At 36.0% G+C, this 26,158-nt stretch overlaps 1 protein-coding gene across 7 annotated transcripts in view; it reads right to left on the reverse strand.

Moving 5' to 3' along the window:
• Nucleotides 1–26,158, reverse strand: part of Syx1A (Syntaxin 1A) — a 66,943-nt gene that overhangs the window by 17,764 nt on the left and 23,021 nt on the right. For all 7 annotated transcript variants that reach the window (XM_089730268.1, XM_089730271.1, XM_089730269.1 and 4 more), the window contains exons 2-5: nt 19,767–19,850; nt 9,873–9,972; nt 4,732–4,806; nt 3,467–3,723 (exon numbers count right to left, since the gene is read on the reverse strand). In XM_089730268.1, the coding sequence (XP_089586394.1) occupies nt 3,467–3,723; nt 4,732–4,806; nt 9,873–9,972; nt 19,767–19,850 (516 nt within the window). The remainder of the gene's footprint in view (nt 1–3,466; nt 3,724–4,731; nt 4,807–9,872; nt 9,973–19,766; nt 19,851–26,158) is intronic.

Below are 26,158 nucleotides of genomic sequence, written 5' to 3' on the forward strand. Positions count from 1 at the left end.
AATTGAAATCATTTGGTCGGCGTACAAAGATTTTGTTTGCAATTAAAAAAATCAGGCAGCAATCCTTGTTGGAACGAACAGCAGAAGATTTTTATTATTTATGTATAGTCTTAGTATAATTAATGGCTATAGTGTCTAATGTATAGTCTACATGCTGACGGTCATTATTATTATTCACATAAATAGCTGTTTCTTTGTATATTATTTATATTTATTTTTGATAAATCATTGTGAATAAAATGAAGTTGATAATGTAGTTTTTTTATTGCTATCAATAAAAAATGTATACCCGAATAATTATTTTCTTTATACCTCGAATATAACTTAAAATTAATATTTTTATAATAAGGAAATTCGTTCCTGTCCGGTGTCCCATGACACCACACATCTTTTATTATTTTTATATTTTGTCACTATACAGATTTTATGTAACTACATACCTTCAATATTTGATTAATTTAATATAATATAATAACTTTGTATGATGGCAAGCGTTTGGGAACGAGCGCATCGAAAATTTGACTATGTGACCCCCTCCTGGCGCCAAAGCTGGATCCGCCCTTGAGTGGGAGAGTTGGCAATATACCGGTAGTAATAGTTCGCAGGTGGTGCTTAAATAAGCTGTTTGGAAGGCTTGCTAGAAAAGTATCACTTCTTACAAGGCAGAACAGGGAGAAAATATGATCTTTGCTCAGAATTGTAATTCAATTGTTCGCCAATGCAAAAGTTTCATTTTCCGACGAAACTGAAATAAATTGTAATAGATTCTGACAGAAAACGATGCTCGCCTAAGAATTAGGCTATAGTCCCGCGAGTAACATAAATAATTCTATGATCAAAGCGTGTTCAAAAATATTTCAATCAATGGTGCCTGTTACTTTTGACATTTTTCCCTCGACATAGATAAATCAGTACATTAATGACCCAAAGCCAATAGCATACAACGTTAAAACCGATAACGTTGTTAGACTGGTAAATAGTCCATGTTTAAACAAGATAGAAAATCGTGGTAGACTATTAAAATTTGGTTTCGGATACACATATCACCTATGTATAACAATATGTTGCTCTTTTTGAGGCCTGGTGACGTATTTCTTTGTAGAAATGTTAAATTAATAGAATCAATGGCTTGGATCAATGGTATTGCAACGACAATAATAAAGATAAATAACAGATCAGTCACCCTGATAAGCGAAGGACGGATTTAATCAATACCATATCAGGAATATAGTATTAATTCTAATAAAAAATTTATGAATTCCATGTCCTATCAAGAATTTAGAATTAATTAATTATATTTGTACATATTAACTATGTTTTTGTTATTTTGCTAAATATCATAAAGCTTTTTTCCTGTTTTTGATTAGCAATACCGCAATACATTGTTTAGTTTTACAGTTACTGTTTAGTTTTAATTTATGAAATGAAACCTTGTAATTTCTCATTGTTAAATATTTTCAACGCAATCATTTTAGATGACTACATTAAAAAAAAAAAAAAAACATTCATTGTCCAGTTAATTTCGACTGAAAATAGAAGCCATAGTCTTTCTTATTATACCTAGTCAGGTCATAAGTATTGTCACACAGTAAAAACTTTTCTTTTAGAATGCTGGCCACAAAAAAGTTTATTGAATTCGAATTTCGAATTGTTCATGAAAATAAAAATGTATACTTTTAGAATTTTACTCATTTTTAAATATGGAGTGGACGCTTAAAGAAGACCGTGTTGCAGTTATTGCCTTGCATGGTTGCGGTTACGCGGCAATTAAAATTTTGAACATACTGAAAAATTTGAATATAACCAAAAGATTCGTTTATCGTACCATCAAACGATACAATGAAGACTCTAGTGTAGATGACAGGTCAAGAAGTGGTCGCCCTCGGTCTGTTAGGACTCCAGCAGTGTTAAAAGCTGTGAAGGCGCGAATTCAAAGAAATCCCAAACGTAATCAGAAACTGTTGGCCCTTCAGATGGGGTTAAGCAGAACCACGGTGAAAAGGGTGTTAAATGAAGACTTAGGGCTTCGGGCATATCGAAGAAAAACAGGACATCGTTTGAATGCTCGTCTAATGGACCTGAGACTGAAGAGATGCCGCGCTTTGTTGAAGCGGTACGCGGGAAAAAAATATCGAGAAATTCTTTTTTCGGATGAAAAAATTTTTACCGTAGAAGAGAGCTACAACAAACAAAATGATAAGGTGTACGCACACAGTAGTGAAGAAGCGAGCAACCGTATTCCGCGTGTCCAACGAGGTCATTTTCCATCCTCGTTCATGGTATGGTTGGGAGTTTCTTATTGGGGCTTAACAGAGGTACATTTTTGTGAGAAAGGGTTAAAAACGAATGCAGTTGTGTATCAAAATACAGTCCTGACGAACCTTGTGGAACCTGTTTCTCATACCATGTTCAATAACAGGCACTGGGTATTCCAACAAGATTCGGCGCCAGCTCATAGAGCGAAGAGCACACAAGACTGGCTGGCGGCGCTTGAAATCGATTTCATCCGGCACGAAGACTGGCCCTCCTCCAGTCCAGATTTGAATCCGTTAGATTACAAGATATGGCAACACTTGGAGGAAAAGGCGTGCTCAAAGCCTCATCCCAATTTGGAGTCACTCAAGACATCCTTGATTAAGGTAGCCGCCGATATTGACATGGACCTCGTTCGTGCTGCGATAGACGACTGGCCGCGCAGATTGAAGGCCTGTATTCAAAATCACGGAGGTCATTTTGAATAAACTTTAGTGTCATAAGAATCTATGTTTTGTTAAGTTCATTTTGGTATATGAATGGTTACATAATGAATAAACTTGTTTCAATTATTTTACATTAAACATGTGACAGAATTTATGACCTGACTAGGTATATCTAGTACTGTAGATGGGAGAACGTAAAGTTGGACACACAATGTGAATGTGGCCACCCACGAGACGTAAGGTTGAAGTATTTGTGGTATAAGAGCTAGTCCACCCTTTAAGCCGGAACGCACAACTGTATCGTGACAAAAACAGACAGGATGTCTATACTTTGTTTGAGAACCCGTGTGGACATATAGCACGGCCTTTATACAAGTTACCGACTTCATACTCATTTATTACTGGTGGTAGGACCTCTTGTGAGTCCACGCGGGTGGGTACCACCCCGCCTATTTCTGCCGTGAAGCAGTAATGCGTTTCGGTTTGAAGGGTGGGGCAGCCGTTGTAACTCATACTTGAGACCTTAGAACTTATATCTCAAGGTGGGGGGCGCATTTACGTTATAGATGTCTATGGGCTCCAGTAACCACTTAACATCAGATGGGCTGTGAGCTCGTCTACTTATCTAAGCAATAAACAAAAAAACCCTTTAAGCCGGAACGCATAACTACTTTGTGCCAAACACAGATAGGATGTCTATACCTTGTTTGTGAACCCGTGTGGACATATAGCACGGCCTTTATACAAGTTAACGACTTAATACTGACCCCTTGAGTGAAAACGGCCGAGTTGCCTTGTTCGAGCATTTCCTCGAGTTCATCGTCGGTGGTGGCGCGGCCCGTGATCTCGAGTTGTCTCTGTATCCGGCTCTTGCAGCGGTCTCTATAGTCGGTCTGCGTGCGGTTGTACTCGGTCATCACCTCGACGAACTTGCGGGAGAGAGTTGAATGTTGGGTCTTTCTTATCCTGAGATCGGCCGACGATTTGTTCGAGTGCTCCTCTTGTTCGATGTTCTGTTCTATGTCTGTGGGATTAATTCAAATTCAATTCAGTTACGGAGTACCTTTGGCATCCTTCTATTTCAAAAAAATTGTATTATTTTACAACGAACTGTCAAAATAAGAAACTCCAATTCACATACACAAAGAATCAATGCAATAAACGAAATTTCTACTACTGCTTATGCAGACAAAACGTATCTATCTTGACTTGAGTATAAAGAATGAGAAGTTCTATTTAATTTGGTTCCAACATCACGCTGGAGTAATTCAGTCGTGTATATTATTACAAATAATAAAGTTCTGCTTCTACCAACTGCATACGTTAAATGTGTAGGTATTTTAATTCTTATTTATCGTTTTTTCTGTATTTGTTTTGTAATTCCGAGTTCAGGTTTGCTACAGTATTTTTTGTTTGAAATAGGTTATGAAATTTTTTTAAAAACGAAATGTACTCACAGAATATCTAAGATCTTTCAAAATAGTCGGTTTCCCGTCGAAAATCGTGACTTCTTAGTCAGAGGCACAAACAACTAGACCAAGGACGCGACCTAATGGCCTTCCAATATAATAATAATAAATGTTAACACTCATATGCTATATATGAGCTGTATATGAGCTGATACTCATATGCTTAAAGTGTTAAGCAAAACAATCGATTTCGGATACTTACTACTTTTCAACTTATTTTGATTTAAAAACCAAATTGTTAAACCAAGTTTGGTGAAATTATCCTTGTAGGAAGACGAGCATACGACCTCACCTGATGGTGAGTGGTTACCGTCGCTCATGGACGTCAGCAATGTCAAGTACAGAGTCAAACCGCTGCCCACCATCAAGTACTCTCCACAACCTTCGCTTGAAGAAGGACAAGCCACGTTTGAAAAATATTTTTATACGCAAAGACAATTTCTTCAGTTACTTTCCAAATCTGTTCATAAACGACTGAGATTCGAGCTAAAAGACATGTAAAATAGAAAACATCTTCCTTTTCGGATGTCTGTTAAAAATAATCTGATATATATAAAACTTACGTTTTAATTTTCCTCTGACTTTGTTGGCAGTTTTCTTGACATCAGCCATAAGATCCTCAAGCTCATGCTTCGTTTCTGTAATTAAAAAATCATATCTAAGAGAAAACAAAGACCAAAAATCGTTCTATTATCAATTAATAAATAGCAATGGAATTAGTTATCCGTTGTACTTAATAGCACTCCACGCGGTTAATAGTTCGATTACGCCCACATTTGTAGGGCGTTATTTCGCATGCTTTAGTAGTCTGATCCGCCATTAAGTTCAATCCAATACAGCAGCAAGTTATACCAAACCAGTAATAGGATGGGAATAGGACCAAAAACAATAATGTATTTATTTAACTGGCTCTTGCTCGTAAGTATGTAAAAATTTTATAGGGTTTTTGACGTTATTACTCATACAAGCTTTTTGAAGGAAAAATAGCATACTCATATTGGCAAACTCATGGCAAAAGATGTCGATCGAGCATTAGAATTCAATTCGACAAAAGTTGACATAATATTATTTTTGAACAATATTTTTTTAATGAATGTTAACAACATAAAAGATTTTTATATTCATAATACATATGACATCCGCAACAAAATAAAGAATTCTGATTCGAAAAGTCGTCACAATATCTCGACGAATGAAAGAAATATGACCTCCCTTATAAATCCCGAAGGCTTTGCCGATAAGTGCGGCTTTTCAGTCACAGTGAGAAGTGAGAATACGCCTTCACGTACGATTCAAAACATTTTATCCGATTTTCGACGAGCAAAGAGTCCTTGAGAGCTTGCTCGAAAGATTAAGGTATAAAAGTAATACTTTAGTATAGGTATCATGTTTTGCAATGAAATTTAATTTATAATTTGTCATTCTTTTCATAATATCATGATTCTTTTTCTATTCTTAAAAATACATTATCATAAAGTGGAATGTGGGATACACGGGAAGGAAGAGCTGCATAATCTTTGAATGTAATTGGTATACGTTTTTTTTTTCTTTTTCTTTTCTTACTTGCTTTTATTGTTCCTAATTTGGCTATTGATTAGACATGCAAAGGCGTCCACGACCTCCTTGAGGCAACGCTAATTCTTAGCTAATATCCATCCGTGGTGGCAGTAGGTTCACCTTAATTTTCCATATTTTTAAGCAATTAGTGTTTCTCAGAGTACCAGTAGTTGTAATAGAGTACACCAAAAAAAGTGTGACATCAAGGATCTTCCTATTTTTGATGCGACGCAAACATTTGTTCCGGTTTAGAACACACTAATACAAATCAATATACCCAAAAATACCTCGTGTGATGGTCTATAGAATTTTATAACTGTGTCGCAGGAGGTGTCCCGTGAGATCGCCTGCCCATTTAATACAAAAAAAAGATACAGGTAGATTTATATTCAAATATGAAGGAGCCCAACTTTCACAACGCTTTTAATATTTTTCGAGTTTCTTTTTGTTTTCCTTAAATCCACATTGTTCTCGTTTAACTTTTATTTAATCCTTCGAAAAATATATCTAACTTGAATAAAAATTTTTGAGAATTTCTCTTGGGAGCTTAGCCGCAGTTTAGTATTAAATTAGGCTAAATTAACTCGAACCAAACTAGATTACACTTTTATAACGTATAAAGTTTTCGATTGCCTTCCGAGTGATAGGAAATTTTTCGTTTTGCATTTATTTTTGCGCTTCAATACGAGGAGATGTTATCGGTGCACGTTCTACATTCAAAAACGTCAATAAATTCTCTTCTTTTCAATATGAATAAATCATGGCGCACATATTGCAACGTTGAAAAATAAAATAAAAGACATATTGAGGTTTTATATGTAGAACTTTTAGGATTTCAAGTGAAATTAACACAATACTCTGTATATATAGTTGTACTGAAAACACTTTCCCGGCGCTGTTGTTTCAAACTTGGGTCCCCGAAGTCCTATTTCAGCTATAGTGCTCATATTATGAACAGAGTTAACATAACCTGGTTCGCCGACTATGTTTATGTTTAAATTTCGTCCTCTATTCAACGTTACCCATTTTCATTCAATTGAGAACAAACACACACCTGTGCGCTGAATATAATTTGTATCTACAAGTAGTATTGTAAAATTCAATGAATTTTTATAAATAAATAAATAAAACCAAAGTTTCGTGAAAATGAGTACGTAATATCTAGAATACAGCTATTTTCCTGCGACACTTTACAAGCATTCTTCTTGCAAGCTCACGTACACATTTTCAATCGAGCGAGCTTTCGCAAAAGAGGTCTTTACAGCCAACACAAACTTCGTGAATAAAATCAGTTTTATTTTAAGGAAATATTCTCTGAAAATGTCGCCCTTTCTTTCGGTCGGTTGCCGTCGAGCGGAAAATTATCTTTTTAAAAACGTAAAGAAGAGACGAAGTTTTTTCAATTTCTTGATGTATGTTAAAGTTGTTGTCCTAACTGTAATATAACTTGACTGAAAAATTCCATTCTTCAATAGTATTTTATTGAGAAAATGTAGATTATGGTATCGCTGGGCATTTCTTAAAATTCTATTCTATTTAAACGACGACTTTTTTTAATTAAAAGCATGCATAGACTGTCATTTCCTCACTAGCATTTTATTAATAATTAAACAATAACCAAACAGGTTATTTTATTTCCTTCCAAGAACTTTACATTTTGTAAAGTACATTAGCCAAATAAAAAAAAAAACCTTTATCCAAATTTTAAAGTTACTGTTAGGTATATCATAAAATACCTCATTCATTTTCAGATTATTCCATTTTTAACCTAAACAATAAAGTAGGTAATCAAACAATCTATATAATGCATAAAAATCATTATTTTTATACCTGCGAAAGGAGCCACGTCTTTTAGAATGAATAGAAAATATTCGATTTGCCGAAAACGAAGGCGCGCTTCAAATTTTATGAAGGCCGAGATAACAACTAAATATTTAAAAAACACATAATTAGGTATTTATTAAAGATACAATTCTTAAAATCTTTAGTTACATTTATTCCTTTTGTTCGTATTTTGAATCGACAAGAAAGAACATGCTAGAATACAGTCATAGGATATTAAGTAGATTTTCTGATTACTGATGGTAGGACGTCTCGTGAACTCGCACTGATAGATACAACCAGTCTGTTTCTGGCGCGAAGCAGTAATTAATATATTAAGATTTGAAGGATTGGACAGTCCTTATACTACTGAATTGAGAATTGACCCCATGGCAAAGTGGGTGTCGGCAATAATTTTACGATTTTTATGGCCATGAGCTCTTTCACCCACCCACTTCTTAAATAAAGTGACAATTATCAAACAAAAAGTTCTTATGTTCTTCTAATCGAACACGTACCTCCAACGTATTAGGATGTAGATATAAAGTTTGCGCCACCCACCTTGAGATATAGGTTCTAAGGTCTCAGTATAGTCACAACGACTGCCCCGCTCTTCAAACCGAAACGCATTACTGCTTCACGGCAGAAATAGGCAGGGTGAGGTAGAAATGGCAGAAATAGGTACCTACCCGCGCGGACTCACACAGGTTCTGCCACCAGTAACCGTAAAGTTGAAACAAATATATTCCAAATTCCTGTAAAGCAACCACGGATTCAAAAAACCTTTCGTAGGAATCGTGTTTGATAACGTAAAGCTTTATCACGAATCTCTTCGATATTAATGACTGAACCGATGGGTTATCCGAAGCTATTTAGGCTGGGTCAATGGCTAATCTCGACCATTCGTGGCGATCTTGCCGAGTTCATTGCCGTCGACTCTCGACCATTAAGCCATCTCTATCCTTCCAATTAATTAATTATGCATATTATGTATATTTAATTACATACTTTCGTTGCGTGTGGGATGAATTTTATCTAATCTAGTTGCTAAAAGAAATGTTTGTCACGAGGGGCTTTTGACTGCCTATGACATTCCAGCTTCCAAATAGACCGTTCTCAATTCACTTTTCATTTATTTGAAGGTTGATATAATCGAAATATTTTTAAGTATGTCCCATAAAAATCTAAACAATATTTTCATTTTCATTTCTGAATGGCGCAAACTCAGCATCATACAATGGATTGTATTAGTTATCACTATCGACTGTTAAAACGTTGATAAGATTGAAACAATGACTAAATTACCGAGTAGATTAAATTTTAATTTAGGTACTGAAAGCTTATAGTAAAGTAATATTAGCATAAAAGTAATATATTTCTTAAAACTAATAAAAACTGTTAGCTAGGGCGATTTAATTGTAATAATCTCTATATTTAAAATCTGCTAGAAACAAGATCAACTCCATTAAATTGCACAAAAAGTCTGCTTTCATCGCGACAGACTAAAAATTAATAATCCAGTAGGTACATTTATTTTTGTATGTACTAAATAATTAACGATATTATTATTATTTTATTGAAAACTTCAATATATTATAGTACAACATAAACTTAGGTCGATACGGCAAATATCGAGAACTTTATAACGTTCAGAACGATAACTAAATTTAATTTTAACTTTTACAAAATCCCTTTAAAGTTTAAAAATCCGCTTATATAATAAATCGGCGAAAATATTTTCTACAAAATTAGACTGAAATATTATTAAGTCACAAAGAACCTCGTGTACGTCAGACGAAGAAAGTTTCAGCGCGTTAAAGTCAAGTAAATGCCGTCAACTTCGCCCTTCCGCCCACCGGTGTCTACTGTGTGGGTTATTTTGCGAGCTTTGCTACCCACGTTAACATAAACACCCGTGCTAATAAATTAACGGCACTCTGCGTTATTTTTAGCACGAATTCAATATTGTAATTGATCACGTTTTATCATCCAAATATAGAAGAGAGCAATCGATTTTTGATCCGCCTCGATTCCCGCACGTACCCGCCGAGTGCCATTCTACATAAATTACTGATTTTGCATTGTGTAGCGGGTTTAGAAAGAGTTACACTATGATATATACAAAATTTTAACAAAAACCAACTACGACATATTTTTACATATGGCACGGTAAATAAAATAATTGTGTTATTTTAATTTGAACCTTAATTCCATCGAGCTAAATTAATTCCCTTGTGTGGGTATTTTTGGAGAAAACATTCAATTATGAGGGTTCAAATTGCCTTGTCGTGTCTTTATTAATTCATTCTATTTTTCGTTTACTTACTTTCATCTGACTGTGGCGCTGATAAGATGGCACTGTGCTTTTTCTTCACTTCTTCGACGTTCGCCTGAATCTTGTCTATCATCTCTCGTATTTCTTCAACCTATAAAAGATTAAAAAGAAATGAAACCGTTCACGCATTACAAATTGACGTGAGAAACTAATGAATGAATCTTCTAATAAAAGTTCTGACCCGATCTCGACGAGTACACCTAACGCTAACCCGCAGACTGTATCTAGCTCATTAATAATTCTGCCGCTCCCAGAACATTGGATATCTTTTGTTCTCATGTTAATTACTCATGAATGGATTTATTTCGTTGCAGTGTGCCAGTTGTTTCTAAATCGGTGTTGGTTTAAAGAGGTTGTTTGAGTTTGTGCTGCACGAAGGCAGTTCTGGCTTCCGGCCAAGATCTCTCATCCTGACCTAGCCTACTAATCGCATTTAAAAAAAAAACTACGTACGTGAATATAATTTTAGGGCTAAATAATGTTTTGGGCGGCATTTACCACCAGTTTATTGATGATAGTACGGGGGATGCGCGATATCTCGGCCATCAGTCTCTTTCGAAGCGTGGTGCCAAGATAGGCGATCAAACTTATGTCTGAAGTGGAACACTCTCTGGGGCGGGTCTCCAAGTGGGTTGAACTGAATTCTGTTCAGTTCAACCCATTGAAGACACAGGTTTGCGCGTTCACTGCGAAGAAGGACCCTTTTGTCATAGTCCCGTTCCCGCGAATCGCTTGCAACCTCTGGATCTACGAAGGGACTTCGGTTCTTTCTGTGTTTTGTACCGTATGTCCCATGGAAAATGATCTGAAGAATTATTCGGGATGATCTCCTCATCTCCTTTTTATCATCACACCTCCCGCTATTGGAGCAGAGTTCATCCATATTATCTGGAACCGCTGCAATCAACGTCAGTGCGTTTCCAAAGATCTTTTCTGCCACGTCCCATTCGACTTTGGAATGAACTTCCCTCTACAGTGTTTCCCGAGCGCTAAGACATGTCCTTCTTCAAACGAGGCTTGCGGAGAGCACTTAATGGTAGGCAGCGGCTTGGCTCTACCCCTAGCATTGCTGACGTTCATGAGTGACGGTAACCACCTACCATCCGTGGGCTCGTGGCCTACAAAGTCAAATTTTTTTATTTCAACTTAGATGTCAGTATAACACACTTGTTGAATGTCAAAATATAAATAACAATGTTAACTCTACCACTTTTTGGTAATCAATTTTATAAAGCAATTCACGTACTTATTCTATTGCAAAAGCAATGCCAGTGAGATAGTCAAACTTATAAATTATATTTTCAAACTTTCTTGGAGAAGGATTGATAGATGATTAATGTCATATCACTGGGAAAACTCGGAGAAGGGAAGTTCACTACCGTGTTTGAAAAAGGGGGGAAAAATTATTGCTGTCAACGTCCAAGTAATAAGAAAATACTTCGCTACACATTTGAAGGATGGTAATAACTTTATTAATAACTTCGATATCAATTATGTGAAGCATATTTCCAACGTCATGTCTTGACACTCCATAATTAATAAATTTAGTGACGTCACGTGTTTGGAGCTTATTTCCGCATTTAAGTTTGCGTTCAATGCGAAACAGATTGCTTAAATGCAAAATTTTGCTAGCGGAGCTGTCTGTGGTTGAAAGCACCCAGCCCGTGCGACCGCTGATCCCGGGCTCCACCCAAAGTTAAAGCCGGTTTAAAGGATCTCTGGCAGAACTCCAACCGCAGAGCAAACGCTGCTCTGTTTCTCTCATATTTAACATTCCAAACCAACACAATATCGAGATTTCGTAAATGAACACGGCCCAATAAAAAAATTACGAGTACCTACATGTTATGTAAATACAGCAATAAATTATTTACTTGAAATCACCTCGTGACGACATCTAAAACATGAAAATGTAATCCAATATCAAATAAGTTCATATGAATGTGCTTTTATAACAGCGTGTACTATGATATATGTGAAGTGTTGCACAAAGGAAATAATACCCACATTAGTTTTTGCAAGCTTTTTTTTATTTTTATTGCTTAGATGGGTGGACGAGCTCACAGCCCACCTGGTGTTAAGTGGTTACTGGAGCCCATAGACATCTACAACGTAGACGCGCCACCCACCTTGAGATACAAGTTCTAAAGTCTCAGTATAGTTACAACGGCTGCCCCACCCTTCAAACCGAAACGCATTACTGCTTCACGGCAGAAATAGGCAGGGCGGTGTTACCTACCCGCGCGTACTCACAAGTGGTCCTACCACCAGTAAAGCGCTTTCAAACTAATTACTGATAAATATTCCATAAGGTGTTAGAAAACTATTGAGCATTTGTAGCGCTGGAGCTATATTCTGAAGTGCGCATAAAATATGAAATACAATGACATAAGGCGTGAATTTAATACCATAATACCTTAAGTAGTTGTACAACAGAAACAGTACGTTAATGTCAAGGATATGATCGTAACAAATTCATGAAACCAGTACAAGCCGACGAATATAGGTCGCTCATAAACCATTCGTATAGCCATCTAGGAATTATGACACGGGAGCAATAAACTATTTAAAGGCGGACAGTAGTCTGCATTACCCATTACCTAACAAAGCGTATCTATTGGCGAATGTGAAGTTCACGGACGGTAAGCACGAATCGATAGTATACGATCGCTTTCGGCTCGTGTGACAATTCATGTGACTCACCAATTAATCAGATTACTTCGATAAAGGCTATCGGCCGCCTGCTAGTCGATAAACGGACGGATCGGTTACGAGATTAATACTAGTTAACGTTTCTGAATTAAGTTCAATAACTGACGCCTCTTGTTATTACTATACATCGTTAGCATCACGACCGTGTCTAGTTACTAATGAGAGAGTTCGTCTTCGCTGCGATGACTAAAGTAGCTGATTGTGGCTGAAAATGTGTGAGGCACATCACTACATAGTATAAAACAAAGTCGCTTTCTCTGTCCCTATATACCCCTATTTATGCTTAAATCTTTAAAACTACGCAAACGGATTTTGATGCGGTTTTTTTTAATGGATAGAGTGATTGAAGAGGAACGTATATACCTATGTATAATAACATCCATTAAATAGTGAAGAAATCAATAATAAATTACAGTTTCCAAAGCGAAGCGAGGGCGGGTTAGTTCACTCATAATCTCTCTAAATGAATATACCTATTACTTTATAGAACCTATCTCGAGTTTTGGTACATAACTTAATTATCAAACAGTACAAAAACCAAACGTATAACACTTACCAACAAAATGTCAGGCAAATCAATATTACTATTGTCGTAATTAAAGAAACATTGCTTTAGCACTTGTTAAAGTTGCTTCTTGGTACAACGTTACACTAAAGGGTGTATTCGAATATTTAAGGTTAGCAAATGTTTTTCCTTCTTTTTTTTATTGCTTAGATGGATGGACGAGCTCACAGCCCACCTGGTGCTAAGTGGTTACTGGAGCCCATAGACATCTACAACGCAAATGCGTCATCCACCTTGAGATATAAGCTCTAAGGTCTCAGTATAGTTACAACGACTGCCCCACCCTTCAAGCCGAAACGCATTACTGCTTCACGTCAGAAATAGGCAGGGCGGTGGTACCTACTCGTGCGGTACCTACTCACAAGACGTCCTACCACCAGTACTTTAGTAATATAAGCAGTATTCGTTTTATGTATTATTTTATATATAATATTACATTCTGTGACATTTCAAATGACAATTTCTGCTGCGAAGCAATCACAGGGTCGGGTTTGAAGGGCGAGAGTATTCAAGAGAAAACGAGAGAGAGAGGCAAAGAGTTTTCAAAGAGTAACTTTGAAACACCGATGTCATATCTCAAGGTGGGTCAAGTATCATTATCAGGTGGTCTCCGGTGTTCGTCGCGATCACGTTTATTGTCTATTGCAATAAAAAATACTATAGAACTCTGCCCCCGTCGAAATTATTTTTGCACTCCAAAAGGAAACGCTATTTATAACATACGCATAAAAGGAAATACTTGAGGGATAACGTCAAAGAAATTCTAATTTTATCGCCTCAATATTCTTTTTTAAGATATTAATACCTCAGAAATAGAAATGAAGAAATGCTCAGAAATGCTTTCTATAAAGTGTGAATACATTTAAACTAGAAGATTACATACAAGATTAATTTACGAACAGACAATCCCGCAGATGTGTTTCGCCAATACTCCCTAGAGCTGCAACCCATTTAGATCGGTAGCAACATTTTAGCATATGCAAATTGATTCTGTAAATAATATTGATTTCGAATTTACGGAACAATTTACACAAAAAAATACATGCTCGTATTACCTATACAAGTCCAATAATATCTATTAAACAAAATTCCCCTTTTCAGAAATATACTTTTATTTAGAAGTATCTATTGTGTGAAGGTGTGCGATGGAAAATGACAATAGTATACTTAGCCCGCAAGCTACGGAAGTTCCTTGTTACCGGTTCTCAGCATAGTCCAAGGCCCAAGGGTACATAATGTTATCTAAGAGTTCCCCTCGAATACAATATCCATTGTACATTTTATCATAAAACTTATCACAGAGATTAAGCATACATATTTAAAAATCAGATATTTTTTTCAAATTGTATGCTTAATAATTCAAATGCTATGAATCACTACATAGTATAAAACAAAGTCGCTTTCTCTGTCCCTATATCCCTATGTATGCTTAAATCTTTAAAACTACACAACGGATTTTGATGCGGTTTTTTTTAATAGATAGAGTGATTGAAGAGGAAGGTTTATGTGTTTAATAACATCCATTAAATAGTGGAGAAATCAATTATAAATTACAGTTTCCGAAGCGAAGCGAGGGCGGGTCGCTAGTATTTCTATAAAAATAAGTACGTTTGATTTCATTACACATTTTCCGTACGAGTCACATTCGTTTTGCTTAATACATGCTCATCGTCATATATAAATGTCTGGGCTGATGTCATAGTTTTGAATGACGCAAGCAAATCCCCCGGAGACGACGCGGTCGGCGGTAGTTTACCAGTCTCCACTTCTCGATGTCAGCCTCCGACGACTGAAACACGTTCAGTACACACACACACACACACACACAAACACGCAATAAATAATATCATGTAAATGAATTGCACGATTACGATGAATACGAAACGCAACCTGAATATTTATGGCTGTCGCGAGCTGAGAGGCGGATTAAATGGAAACGTATGAAAAATTCGAGCAACGAATGGTGAGCAGACGAGATGATGTACCTACGTCGTTTTTCGTCATTATTAATGAAAGTTTTTTGTGGTTCTCAAATTTTTTTTTTTTGTAATGTTACATTTCTACGTTTGTTTTTATAACTGATAATATACGTTTATCGAAGCGCGTTATCTAAATAATCATTTTTTACAATTGGTTCTGTGTTTACAATTTATTTAATAGCTTCGAAATATGAATCATAAATTTATTTCAAAAATGTTGCATTAATTGATAATAAGGTCATCGGTAAATTAAAATCTTTGAAGTTTACCTACTATTATGATTAGGGACTATTTAAATCAATTTGTTTCCCTTTCAACGAATGAATTAATTTGGCAATAAGATAGTCCTTCGTCAAATCAACCACTAATTACCTGTCCGAAGCAGTTCGCATCGTGTTCTAATAATGAATTAGGCTCCCATAATTTCCGCAAAGCTATTACATGATGATTGACTGCATTATTAACAGGGTCAAAAATCGATCTTTGTTAATGTAAAATATACGGGTAGGAGGCTTTCATTTATATAAAATTGTAATTATACCAGTCAAGCACATAAAATATGTACGATTTACATAACATCACGGGTTTCCTTTGAGCGGTAAACAGATTCTTTTGAAAGTACACACAAGAGATTGACTTTTTAAATCATTCATTCCATTAACGTTCGTAGGGATTGAAATATTTATTTTAACGATTGATCTACCTTCATGATATAAATTTCATTCAATTTGTACAAGTGTTTATCGAATCGATTCCTATTTCATCGACATTATTCCAAAATTGCCTGAGCTGAAACTACACAATTCGATGAATAAATATCAATCAATCATTCGGTTTATGAATATAATATTACGTTTCAGGGGGTATGACTCGCAGTGGCCGGTCACCGTGGATCAACTATAGATTAACTTGGATCGTCTAAGCGAAATGGAAAATGTAGACACGAGCTTCCGCGCTTACCGCATACATTTCAATTTGAATATCGCTTTATTGTGTGTCTAGGGTGTCTACCTTTCCTTTATAAATTTGCACCTTAAATATAAACTTTTAAAGAGCCCTTCAAGGATCTTTTCCAGGATCCCTTTTCTAGGATCTTGTATTCAAGAGAGTTCTGACCTTTTGTTTTATTATATTTAGAACGTCTTTCAGTACACATTTTTTGTAAGACAAAGTACAAGGCGTACATCTGTACAAAGACGCAATGAAACAACAGAAGAATGGTACATAGAAAGTAAGTACCAAAGTTTGTTATATAATACTTAATTTAAAACTTTCGCCCATATTTCCAGTTTGCTTTAGCGAAGTTAGCGACAAAGTTCCACTTTTTCTGAAGAATTTTGTTTCATTTCTGTTATACACTTTTAACAACCAACAAGTTTTATTCATAATTAAAAGATCTCTCTTACATCATACAAATGAAGAAAAAACACGAAAATTACCTTTAACGTAGGTATTTAACTGTTCTATTAATACCTAAAATATGGTCTCAAAAACTAGTATTTGATGTGTGAGATTAAGATAAAAAATAATAATGTTAAAAATAAAAGAATAATCGTTCTTTTACTAGGCAACTACTAAATGAACTGTTCTATTAGTATAATTATATTGTACTAGTTTTGTACCAGTGCTGTACCAGATAAAACATAACAGCGGACAATATGGACGTTGCAAACAGTGAAAACTCTGTGCAACTACATAGAGGTAGATTGAAAAACTCGTACATTCTAACGATGACGTTCGCTTTGTTTTCAACATTACAAAGATTACTTTTTCCTTTAAAGGCTTTTTTTTTCGTGTCAACATCGTAACAAAGATTTTACGATTGCAATGTAAAATAAAAATCTCGTCGAAAACTTGGTCCGATTTAATCCGCTGAACTGGAGCCAAATCTGGCGATAAATCTCCGTTAAGGGAAAATAGGTCGGATCTAACATTTTTATGGCTAAATGTTAAATGAAAAATGTTACTAGAAAATATGCAATCCTGTTTAATTTAAAACTAAAGTATCAATTCAAGTATGTAGCTGCTAAGGCTAAGATAGCACTCTGTGTAACGATCACTTATCAGATAACACTCAACAGTCACAAGAGCTTGATTCTATATATTTTCTTACGATGAAAGAATTTCAAGCAGGATCAGAAATATTTACAATTTCTCTGATAGACGAGTGGCAATTGAAGATCTGGCATCAATTGAAAATAACTATAAGCCGACGTCAGAATGCATGGCAACTATAAACGAGCTGGATAGCAACAGCGAAATAAGCCCTCTGCGGAACGGAATAGTGGTTAAAATGGAAACGAAGTAGGTGAGATAAACTGGTCAACAAAAATGCAGAAACGCCTTTAGTCAGCCTATAATCGATTGGTGGGCTAATATATCTGTAATAAACTTTTTAGCGTACATTCCATGGGATGATCAGTATAAGCGAGAAACTCCCAGTCTTGATCACAATCATTGGGAGTTAAATAATAATCAGGACTAACGAATGAGTGTACCAGTATTGCGGAGGCACATGCACGGGGCAAGCTGAGCTTTACACCTGATCCAGTCTCCAGATACTGTGCAAAGGAGGAAGTGCGACTACTGGACCATAGAGATTAAAATACTCTACCCTCGTAAACCACATGCACTGCCCCGGAGAGGCTATGTTCTAGGAAAATAGTCGATTTGGATAGGATCAAAGATTTTCGATTATTTTGTTGTAAACAAAACAGAGATCTAGGTCGCAATGAACGGCAGGTCCCATGATCTCAGTGATAAATTGTAAAACAATGATGATGATAAAATTGATAATTTGAAAAATGTATATATGAACTATATTGTTTTTGTCTAAATCTCTAAATCTAAATGTAATATGATTAAGTAAATAAATATACAAGAATTAATTAAATTTGACAATAGTACTCCAATCATTTACAGTATACGAAAACCCTATCGATTGAATTCCCCAGCATTATAACTTTGGTGCCTAAATATACATTAATATAGTTCGCAATAACGAGTTTACCCACGCATTTTACTATAAAGCTGATATAAGGATCAGACGAACGGTTCATTCCGCCCACATTTATATTAATATCGTAACTTCATTATTCAGTAAGATAAAAAGAACTATTCCGAGAACGAGAAAATCACGAAATCTACTTAATTCGTATAAAAAGCTCTTTCATTTATGTAATGTTCTAATTCCGGACATTTCCCTAATTCATGTCTTATCTCTAATAAATATAATAAAACAGCGTTGGGGCAGAATTTGTTGTTCAGAATTGAATTTTTTATAATACATACGACAGAACAAGTAATTGTAATTGTACACCATTAGAAATTTTAATCTACAAAAACGAATTAATATGATATTTTAATTAAGCTTACTTAATTTCCATTATAACTTTTGCTCATCCCGAAGGATCAACTAATTAAATCATTATTCAGAATACGTTTATGTGCCTTACGGAATATTCAGGTAGCTGTTGAATTACGAAGTTTCGGACACGGACCCTTTTTTCATGTTTTTTTTTTTAAATAAGGTATTAAATAATGTATTGTATCAATGCAATATAATATATTTTTCGTTGTTTCATTGTTTCGCGTTCTTGAGATATTATGAACATTGAATTCTTATTGAAAGCTTTGAATTGATTTAAATAATATATTGCTTTATGAAAAACAGGTACAGTTCCCACTGAGAATTACAATTTTAACTTAAAATTTAATTTAAAATCCTAATTTATCATGACCATGATCATTTCGAAATCTAAATTTCGGATTCCCGTTTTACTTTCTCCGTTTATTTGTATGTTTTTCCGTTTATTTGTATGTTTTTCCGTTTATTTGTATGTTTTTCCTTGTTTATTTAACTCATAATCTTGTTTCTTGGATGTCTGAAAACAGCTATGTGAGAACAATAGTAAGATGGAACGGCATTTGAAGATCACGTGCTTTAAATTAATTTTCAACCAGGGCAAAGAAATACTTTTATCTAAACATAATATAATTGTTTTGTTCTGACTAATTGATTAATTAACGCAGAATTTAAGTAACTGGGGCTACAAACTTAAACGTTTGGCAATTCATGCCTCTTATTAACGGGATTAAAAAAATGGTTAAAATTATATTTCCAGTCACTTTTAAAATAAGAGCTACAAAATTTCATGTACCTTCTGGTCAGAAATAAAGGTATACGTACGTGGTGCTTTTCAAAATTGTATACCTAAATGAAGTAAAATTAAAAATTAGAGTTTGAAAAGTTATATGGGAAATTTAATATAACCTAAACAATTCTCATTATGATGAAATTTGATTGGAAGGTTGGAAGGTTTCTGGGATAGCGGCATCAACGTAGTTTAAAAAAATCTATATTTTACATACAATTAGCGTTAGCTACAGCAAAACGTGACCGTCTTCTATTAGAACGGACTAAAACCGCAGCCCGCGTTCATCTTAAGGCATGAAGTTTTGCTTAAATTGCGGGATGTCGAAGCTTTGTGTGAGAAGCATTAAGAACGTATCCTTGGCATTAGGCAGCGGTAGAGATGTGATTCTATAATTATTTATGTTCATGAGTAACGCTGGTCAGTTTCATTTGGGTCGGAGGGCGGTCTACCTACGATATCAAAAATGACTTACCTCACTGAAGAATTCATCCATAAAGCCACCTTCGACGGCAACGTTGACATCGTCAGGCCCGACGTCGTCATCGTCGCTCTGCGCCTGCAAATAAAACTTTTTATGAATATGTGTGTGTGTATTTCAATTCTAAATAATAAAAGAAATGGTTTTTCAGTCAAATACGTTATTTTTTATAAGGTAAGATAATAGGAACCAAGATTTGCTTGCGCAGAGTTTTGTTTTGCGAACCGAACGCCTATGATAGATCAAAACATTTGACACCTGAACGCATACGGCTCTTCTACAGCGGTTCCGTAGCTGTCATATTATGGAGTGTTCGAGTGTTGGTAGTGCGTCGCGAGCCCTTGTTCCCTCAGGTCGCCCGTAAACCTTCACCGGAAGGGAGGACGCCTCCTACAGGGGTCGGATACAGGCGAAAGCTTTTCTCGGACCCCCGGCTCGGCGGCAATGAACAGTTGCGGAGAGGGAGAGGACTCGCAGAAGTCAAGCATCGCTTTCCAGGAAATGTCGGTGCCGAACATCGTAACCACGATGGTCGGTGGCGACAAGTCCCATCATATTTGCGAGACGACGACACGGCCCAATCATTACCAGCTCTCAGTCACAGTGGTGGCATTCGATTGTTGGCTTCCTCCGGGCGACACAGTGCAGGTACCGGCGAAACATCCATGACCATTGAACACTTGTGTCAAACGGAAGGTGAAACGCCCTCGGTGGAGTGTCAAACAGTCTGCGAATACAGAGAGCACCGCCTCGATCTTCCAAGGAGTATAATTTCAGGCGGTTTGACAGGTACAATCTTATCACAAGATGTTTGTTATCGTAGTAGTCGTTAACACAGACAACACGAATATTGTTTAGTACGGAATTAATGAAATTTTCAATTTGAAATTACCTTATATCTATAATCATTTTCACGGGTCTATCTTCTAAAATAGAACTGTTTGCTTTATTCTCCGAACGAGCTTAATTAAGATATTTCCATACTAATTCATGAGTACTTCTCATTTAATTTTATTTTCACGAGATTCGAACCGTCAGATAACTTTATTTATTACGCTGTTAAAGACTCAATTGAGAGAAACAACATTAGTTATAAGATCAAATTAAACGACTAACCAACATTTTGTTTCCAATGTATTTGTGTTGGGTTAAGTCAAAAAGTAATATTAGGCAAGTTACTTTAAGTGAAACATTATCACTTACAAAGGGTACATAATATCTAGTCCAAAAAGGCTCCGAGGTCGGCTTTCATAAAATCGGATTGAACACTAAGCGACGTACCTAAAGCAAAGTAGAATCCACTTAGTTGTGGCGAGCTAGCTATTATTCAATTTATATGGATACAGGGCAGGTTCACCCACAAAGGTCTGCCCTGCGTGGAGGGTACGCTACCTACAGAATATGCTCTTGCGTTAACATTATTTAGGTGATGTTTTTGAAGAAACAACATTAAATCATAATGTTCGGGTACCTTATGTATTTTGGTATTTTATTTAAAGCATTTCGAAATCCGTAACGAACAAACTAAGAACAGTTTGTTGGCGTTTAAAATTATCTGAACTTTCGTTTCACAAAGACATTACTGTGAGAATTATGACTGGTCACGACTGGACGAATGGTAGGTATTCAATTAGTCAAGTCGGCAGCGTTATCGATCATGAACTGCAATATTAATGCCACAATTTAAGATATCGTTCCGATCCAGTTATCGGGTAATAAACTGTCATTTTTCAATTTTCCCCGTCGTCATACGGACCGATGCAACGGCCGGAATAAAAAACCAAGAAATGTTAAAATGTAGGTCGCTACAATGCAATTTAATGACAATAAAATCTATGACTAGTTACGATTAAGATCATCTGTGAGTATTCTTGATCAACATACTGTAATATGTAATGAAGACAGACTGTAATGCTTTCATTGGAACAGCGAACGAATGAACACGGTAATATCACATTAACACGAGAACCGTGATTCACTAACAATCAACACCAATTAAAATTTAGTCGCCGGCACACGAGCTTATCAATCCGCTCGTGAATTTATTATCTTCACTGACAGCAATTAAATTATTTACTAATCTTTATAAACAGATAAAAAGACAGAAAGACAAATAGAAAACAAGTCGGTTGGTAAAACTGCATCAATATGAAAGACAGATACAAAAGCGGGCGGAGACACACCGGGATAACGACTGGATTGGTATAGCACTATTTATGACTCGTTATTTATAGCTGACCTTTGATACATAGGGACGCTCGTCTGCAAGCAACACGTGCGCGAACAAAGTAAAACTTCAACACCCGTTCATTACCGGAGCGGTGAGCGATGTGGCCTGGTAATTCAATCAATTTTCGAACAAACGTAGAGTGGAGTTCACAATGAAATTACAACGCAGTATATTAGGAAGTCTGCCTCCCCCTCGGTTATCCTGATTTAACTTAATCGTGTAGGAACGGAACGAGCTAATGTTTGTGTATGAAATTTTCGAGCGCCGAGACCGTTTCGAATTACTCTGCCGGAGAATTTATTGAAGTTATTGCATTGAGAATTGTTAATGTAACGAGATTATAAATAACGAATATAAATTTAACATCTCATGATGGATGGTAATGAATTATTTTTGAAGATTAAATCTCTATATATAAAAATGAATTGCTGTTCGTTAGTCTCGCTAAAACTCGAGAACAGCTGAACCGATTTGGCTAATTTTGGTCTTGAATTATTTGTGGAAGTCCAGAGAAGATTTAAAATGTAGACAAATATGAAAATGCTCGGAATTAAATAAAAATAACAATTTTGTTTTTCCTTTGATGTGTCCCCCGTCGGTCTTTTGTTAGGATCATTTTATTCAAATTACCTAATTAGAAACATAGTAAAATATTAATAGCAAACTCTGTTGAAGTATATTTAAAATATATTTATTTAGAATCAATCCTCGTGCCCATTATTTATGTAAATATTAAAAGTAGGAAATAATAACAGACTAAGACTTATGATTATTTTATAACTTAAATTCTAATTTCATAACTATCCTAAATTTTGTTGACTTCCGCCCTGGCACAAAGAGGCGGGGCGGGATGCACGCAAAATGGCGAACGACACACTGATTTAGCGAGGACGGAAGCAAGACGTACTTTACAAAAGCGTATCGATTAAGGCAATTAGTGTACTTTAAAACCTATTTAAAGTTGTGGAAATAAAGGAAGTGTAATCAAACAGCATTTGGATTGTTTTTTTTTGGTGAAAGCCAAAAGTTCAGAAGCGGGATCACCAAGAATACATAAAATTTTCTAAAGCGTCCACAAAATGTAAGTAAAGATGAAGAAATATGATATCTCTTTTTTTCTTCTTTCTTTCTTTTCCATGGAACTCATGTAACATACAATATATAATTTATGCAAACAAGTAGCTTCTTTGGCTTACGAATAATAGACGATTACTGTTTTCCGTAATTTATTTTGTTTTTTTTTTCCCTGTTTCTGTTGCTGATATATATATATTTTTTATTTTTATTTTTTTTATAACTTATTTTTTCTTACACTCTAAACCTCGTTTTATTATTATTGTATTCACCTCTACATTTCCTTTGTTGAGAAACTAGCAATATATTACTGTAAAAACCGCTTGTATATTAGTCGATATGTCTACATATATCTATATATAGACGTCTATAAATATCTAATTTGATTTACAAAGTAAACACAGACCATAAAAAGACCAAGTCAAATCTCTTTCATATTACTAATTTTAATCCAGTAATGGAGTAGTACATTAAAACTTTATAATTTAAAAGGTGTAAACTTTATGTGATTTATGACATACATTTTCAAAAAAGGTCCAATATGCTAAACAGGTGACATAAATGGTAATTGGAATATTGAAACATTACAAGGAGGAACGTTACAAATCTTAAAGACATTTTTGAATATTGAAACATAAAAACTGGTGAAGCAATAGCTTTAAATGTTGTTTCTCTTTATAGAGCAACTCAGTTTGTGCTATAGCTTTACTGGGCTAAACTTTATTTTGATGTGAATAAAATAATACATTATAGTATATCACAATTTACTTTAAACAATAATACATTATATGTGTACTGGCGGGTTCCAGACAAAAATACCCATAAATTGTTTCTAAAATTATTAAATTAAATGGAAAAGCAATAGTGATAAATCGAGGGTGTAGATCCCTATCCAAATATCAGAACTCTTGATCACAATTAGTACACAATATGCACAACACGCACTTCGTTTATGGAGAAAATCTAAACCGCTATTATGCTTATATAAATACAAAAAAAAAAAAAAAGTATGTATAAACCAAGTATAGACTGTACTCCTACTTGAACGATTACTAAGCTATTTTTCTTCTTCTTTTGTTGAGGTCTAGAAATATGGAAGGAGACACCCGAGGTCAAGGGTCGGAATTCAGAGCTGCCCGAGGTCAAGGGTCGGAGTTCGAAGTCGCCCGAGGTCAAGGGTTGGAATTAGAAGCCGCCCGAGGTCGAGGGTCGGAATTAGAAGTTGCCCGAGGTCAAGGGTCGGAATTAGAAGTTGCCCGAGGTCAAGGGCCAGAATTCGGAGTTACCCGAGGTCAAGGGTCGGAATTCGGAGTTACCCGAGGTCAAGGGTCTGAATTCGGAGTTGCCCGAGGTCAAGGGTTGGAAGTTGAATTTGCCCGAGGTCAAGGGTCAGAATTCGGATTTTCCCGAAGTCAAAGGTCGGGATTTGGTAATGCTCAAGGTAAGGATTCGGAATTTGACGATGTCCAAGGTCAGGGATTGGAAACCGGAAATACTCGAGGTCGAGGGTACGAAGTCTATAATGCCCGAGGTACAGAGCCTGAAATCGATTACGAACGACTGCAAGGACTAAGAGACAATGACATAATATATCGTGGGATTACTAATGGCGTAGTGCGAACGCGTGAACCGAGACGTGGAACCGAGTCGTATGGTGCGAAGAAGTCCCGGCGGAGACAGCGATTGGAGGGGAGGTCGGAGTCCAAGGAATCTGAAGAGGACTTTATATGGCGGAATCAGAGTAAAAGGAGGCGGTCTCCAAACCGACGAATTAGACGTAAAGGTACATATAAAGGTACAACTAGTACATCAACCGAATCACTATCTAGCGGGTCTTATAGGGACTGTTCTAAACCTAACCGTGCTAAGTACTCTAAAAGCTCTTCGAGCAATAAAATGTTGGATAAGTTTCTGTCGATAATCAAAGACGTAAGGAGGACCGACAATCCTAAAATGTCTTTCAATAGCAATGTGATTCCGGACTTTGACCCCATGACTAAGACACAAACTATATTGACGTGGATAACAAAAGTTGAAGAATGTTCTGAAATATATGGTTGGGATGAAAGGGAAACCATACATTATTCTCTGCAAAAATTAAGTGGCGTCGCTAAGTCGTGGTATCAAGGTCTTCCCACATTGCTATACAGTTGGTCCGAATGGAAGAAAAAGCTTATACAAACATTTCCTTCCCAAGAAGACTATGCTGAGCTTCTCACTGAAATGTTGAATAAGAGAGCTAGGTACGGAGAGTCTTTGGAACACTATTACTATGCTAAGGTCAACCTTCTAAACCGCTGTAGAATAAACGGAAAACAAGCCGTCGACTGCTTACTTCACGGCATAGATGATCGTGCCGTTAAAGTGGGGGCGCAGGCAGCACAATTTTCTGAGCCCGAACAGGTCCTTAAATATTTTAGGTCAGTAAAAATTGGTAATCCCAGGGGAAATAATGATAACTTTAGGAACAATCGGGCTGACAGGAATTCACATTCAGCCAACAACAAAACAACGAATACTAGACAGAATATCAGTAATCCGAGTATTAAATGTTTTAATTGTAATCAGCTGGGACACCCTAGTTTTAAATGTGATAAGCCGTTGTCCAAATGTACAAAATGCGATAGGATAGGACACCTGGCACCTAACTGTTATAAAGACAAAAATGATGAAAACGGAACTATGAATAGGCCTACTGCCAAAAACGAAAAACTAGTCTCGGAATTACGTGCTTCGAACAGAACGAATGACAAATACATTATGAATGTCAGGGTCAATGGCATACAGTTCGAATGTCACTTAGACCTAGGGAGCCAATGTTCACTAATTAGGGAAAGCGACGCAAAGCTACTTAACACAACTATAGTTACAGATAATGAGTTGCCGATGCTTAGAGGCATTGGCGCGAACCTTACCCGACCGTTAGGTAGGATAGCTGCGCACGTAGAGGTGCAGGGAATTTCAGAGAACATTGATATGTATGTGGTAGAAGATTACGTGTTAAGGCACTCTGTTCTCATAGGACATTCATTCACAGAAAAACCGAATATAGTTATAACGAAAACACCTGATCAGTTAATAC

The sequence above is a fragment of the Bombyx mandarina genome, chromosome 10, assembly GCF_030267445.1.
Source record: "Bombyx mandarina strain Sakado chromosome 10, ASM3026744v2".
Classification (NCBI taxonomy): domain Eukaryota; kingdom Metazoa; phylum Arthropoda; class Insecta; order Lepidoptera; family Bombycidae; genus Bombyx; species Bombyx mandarina.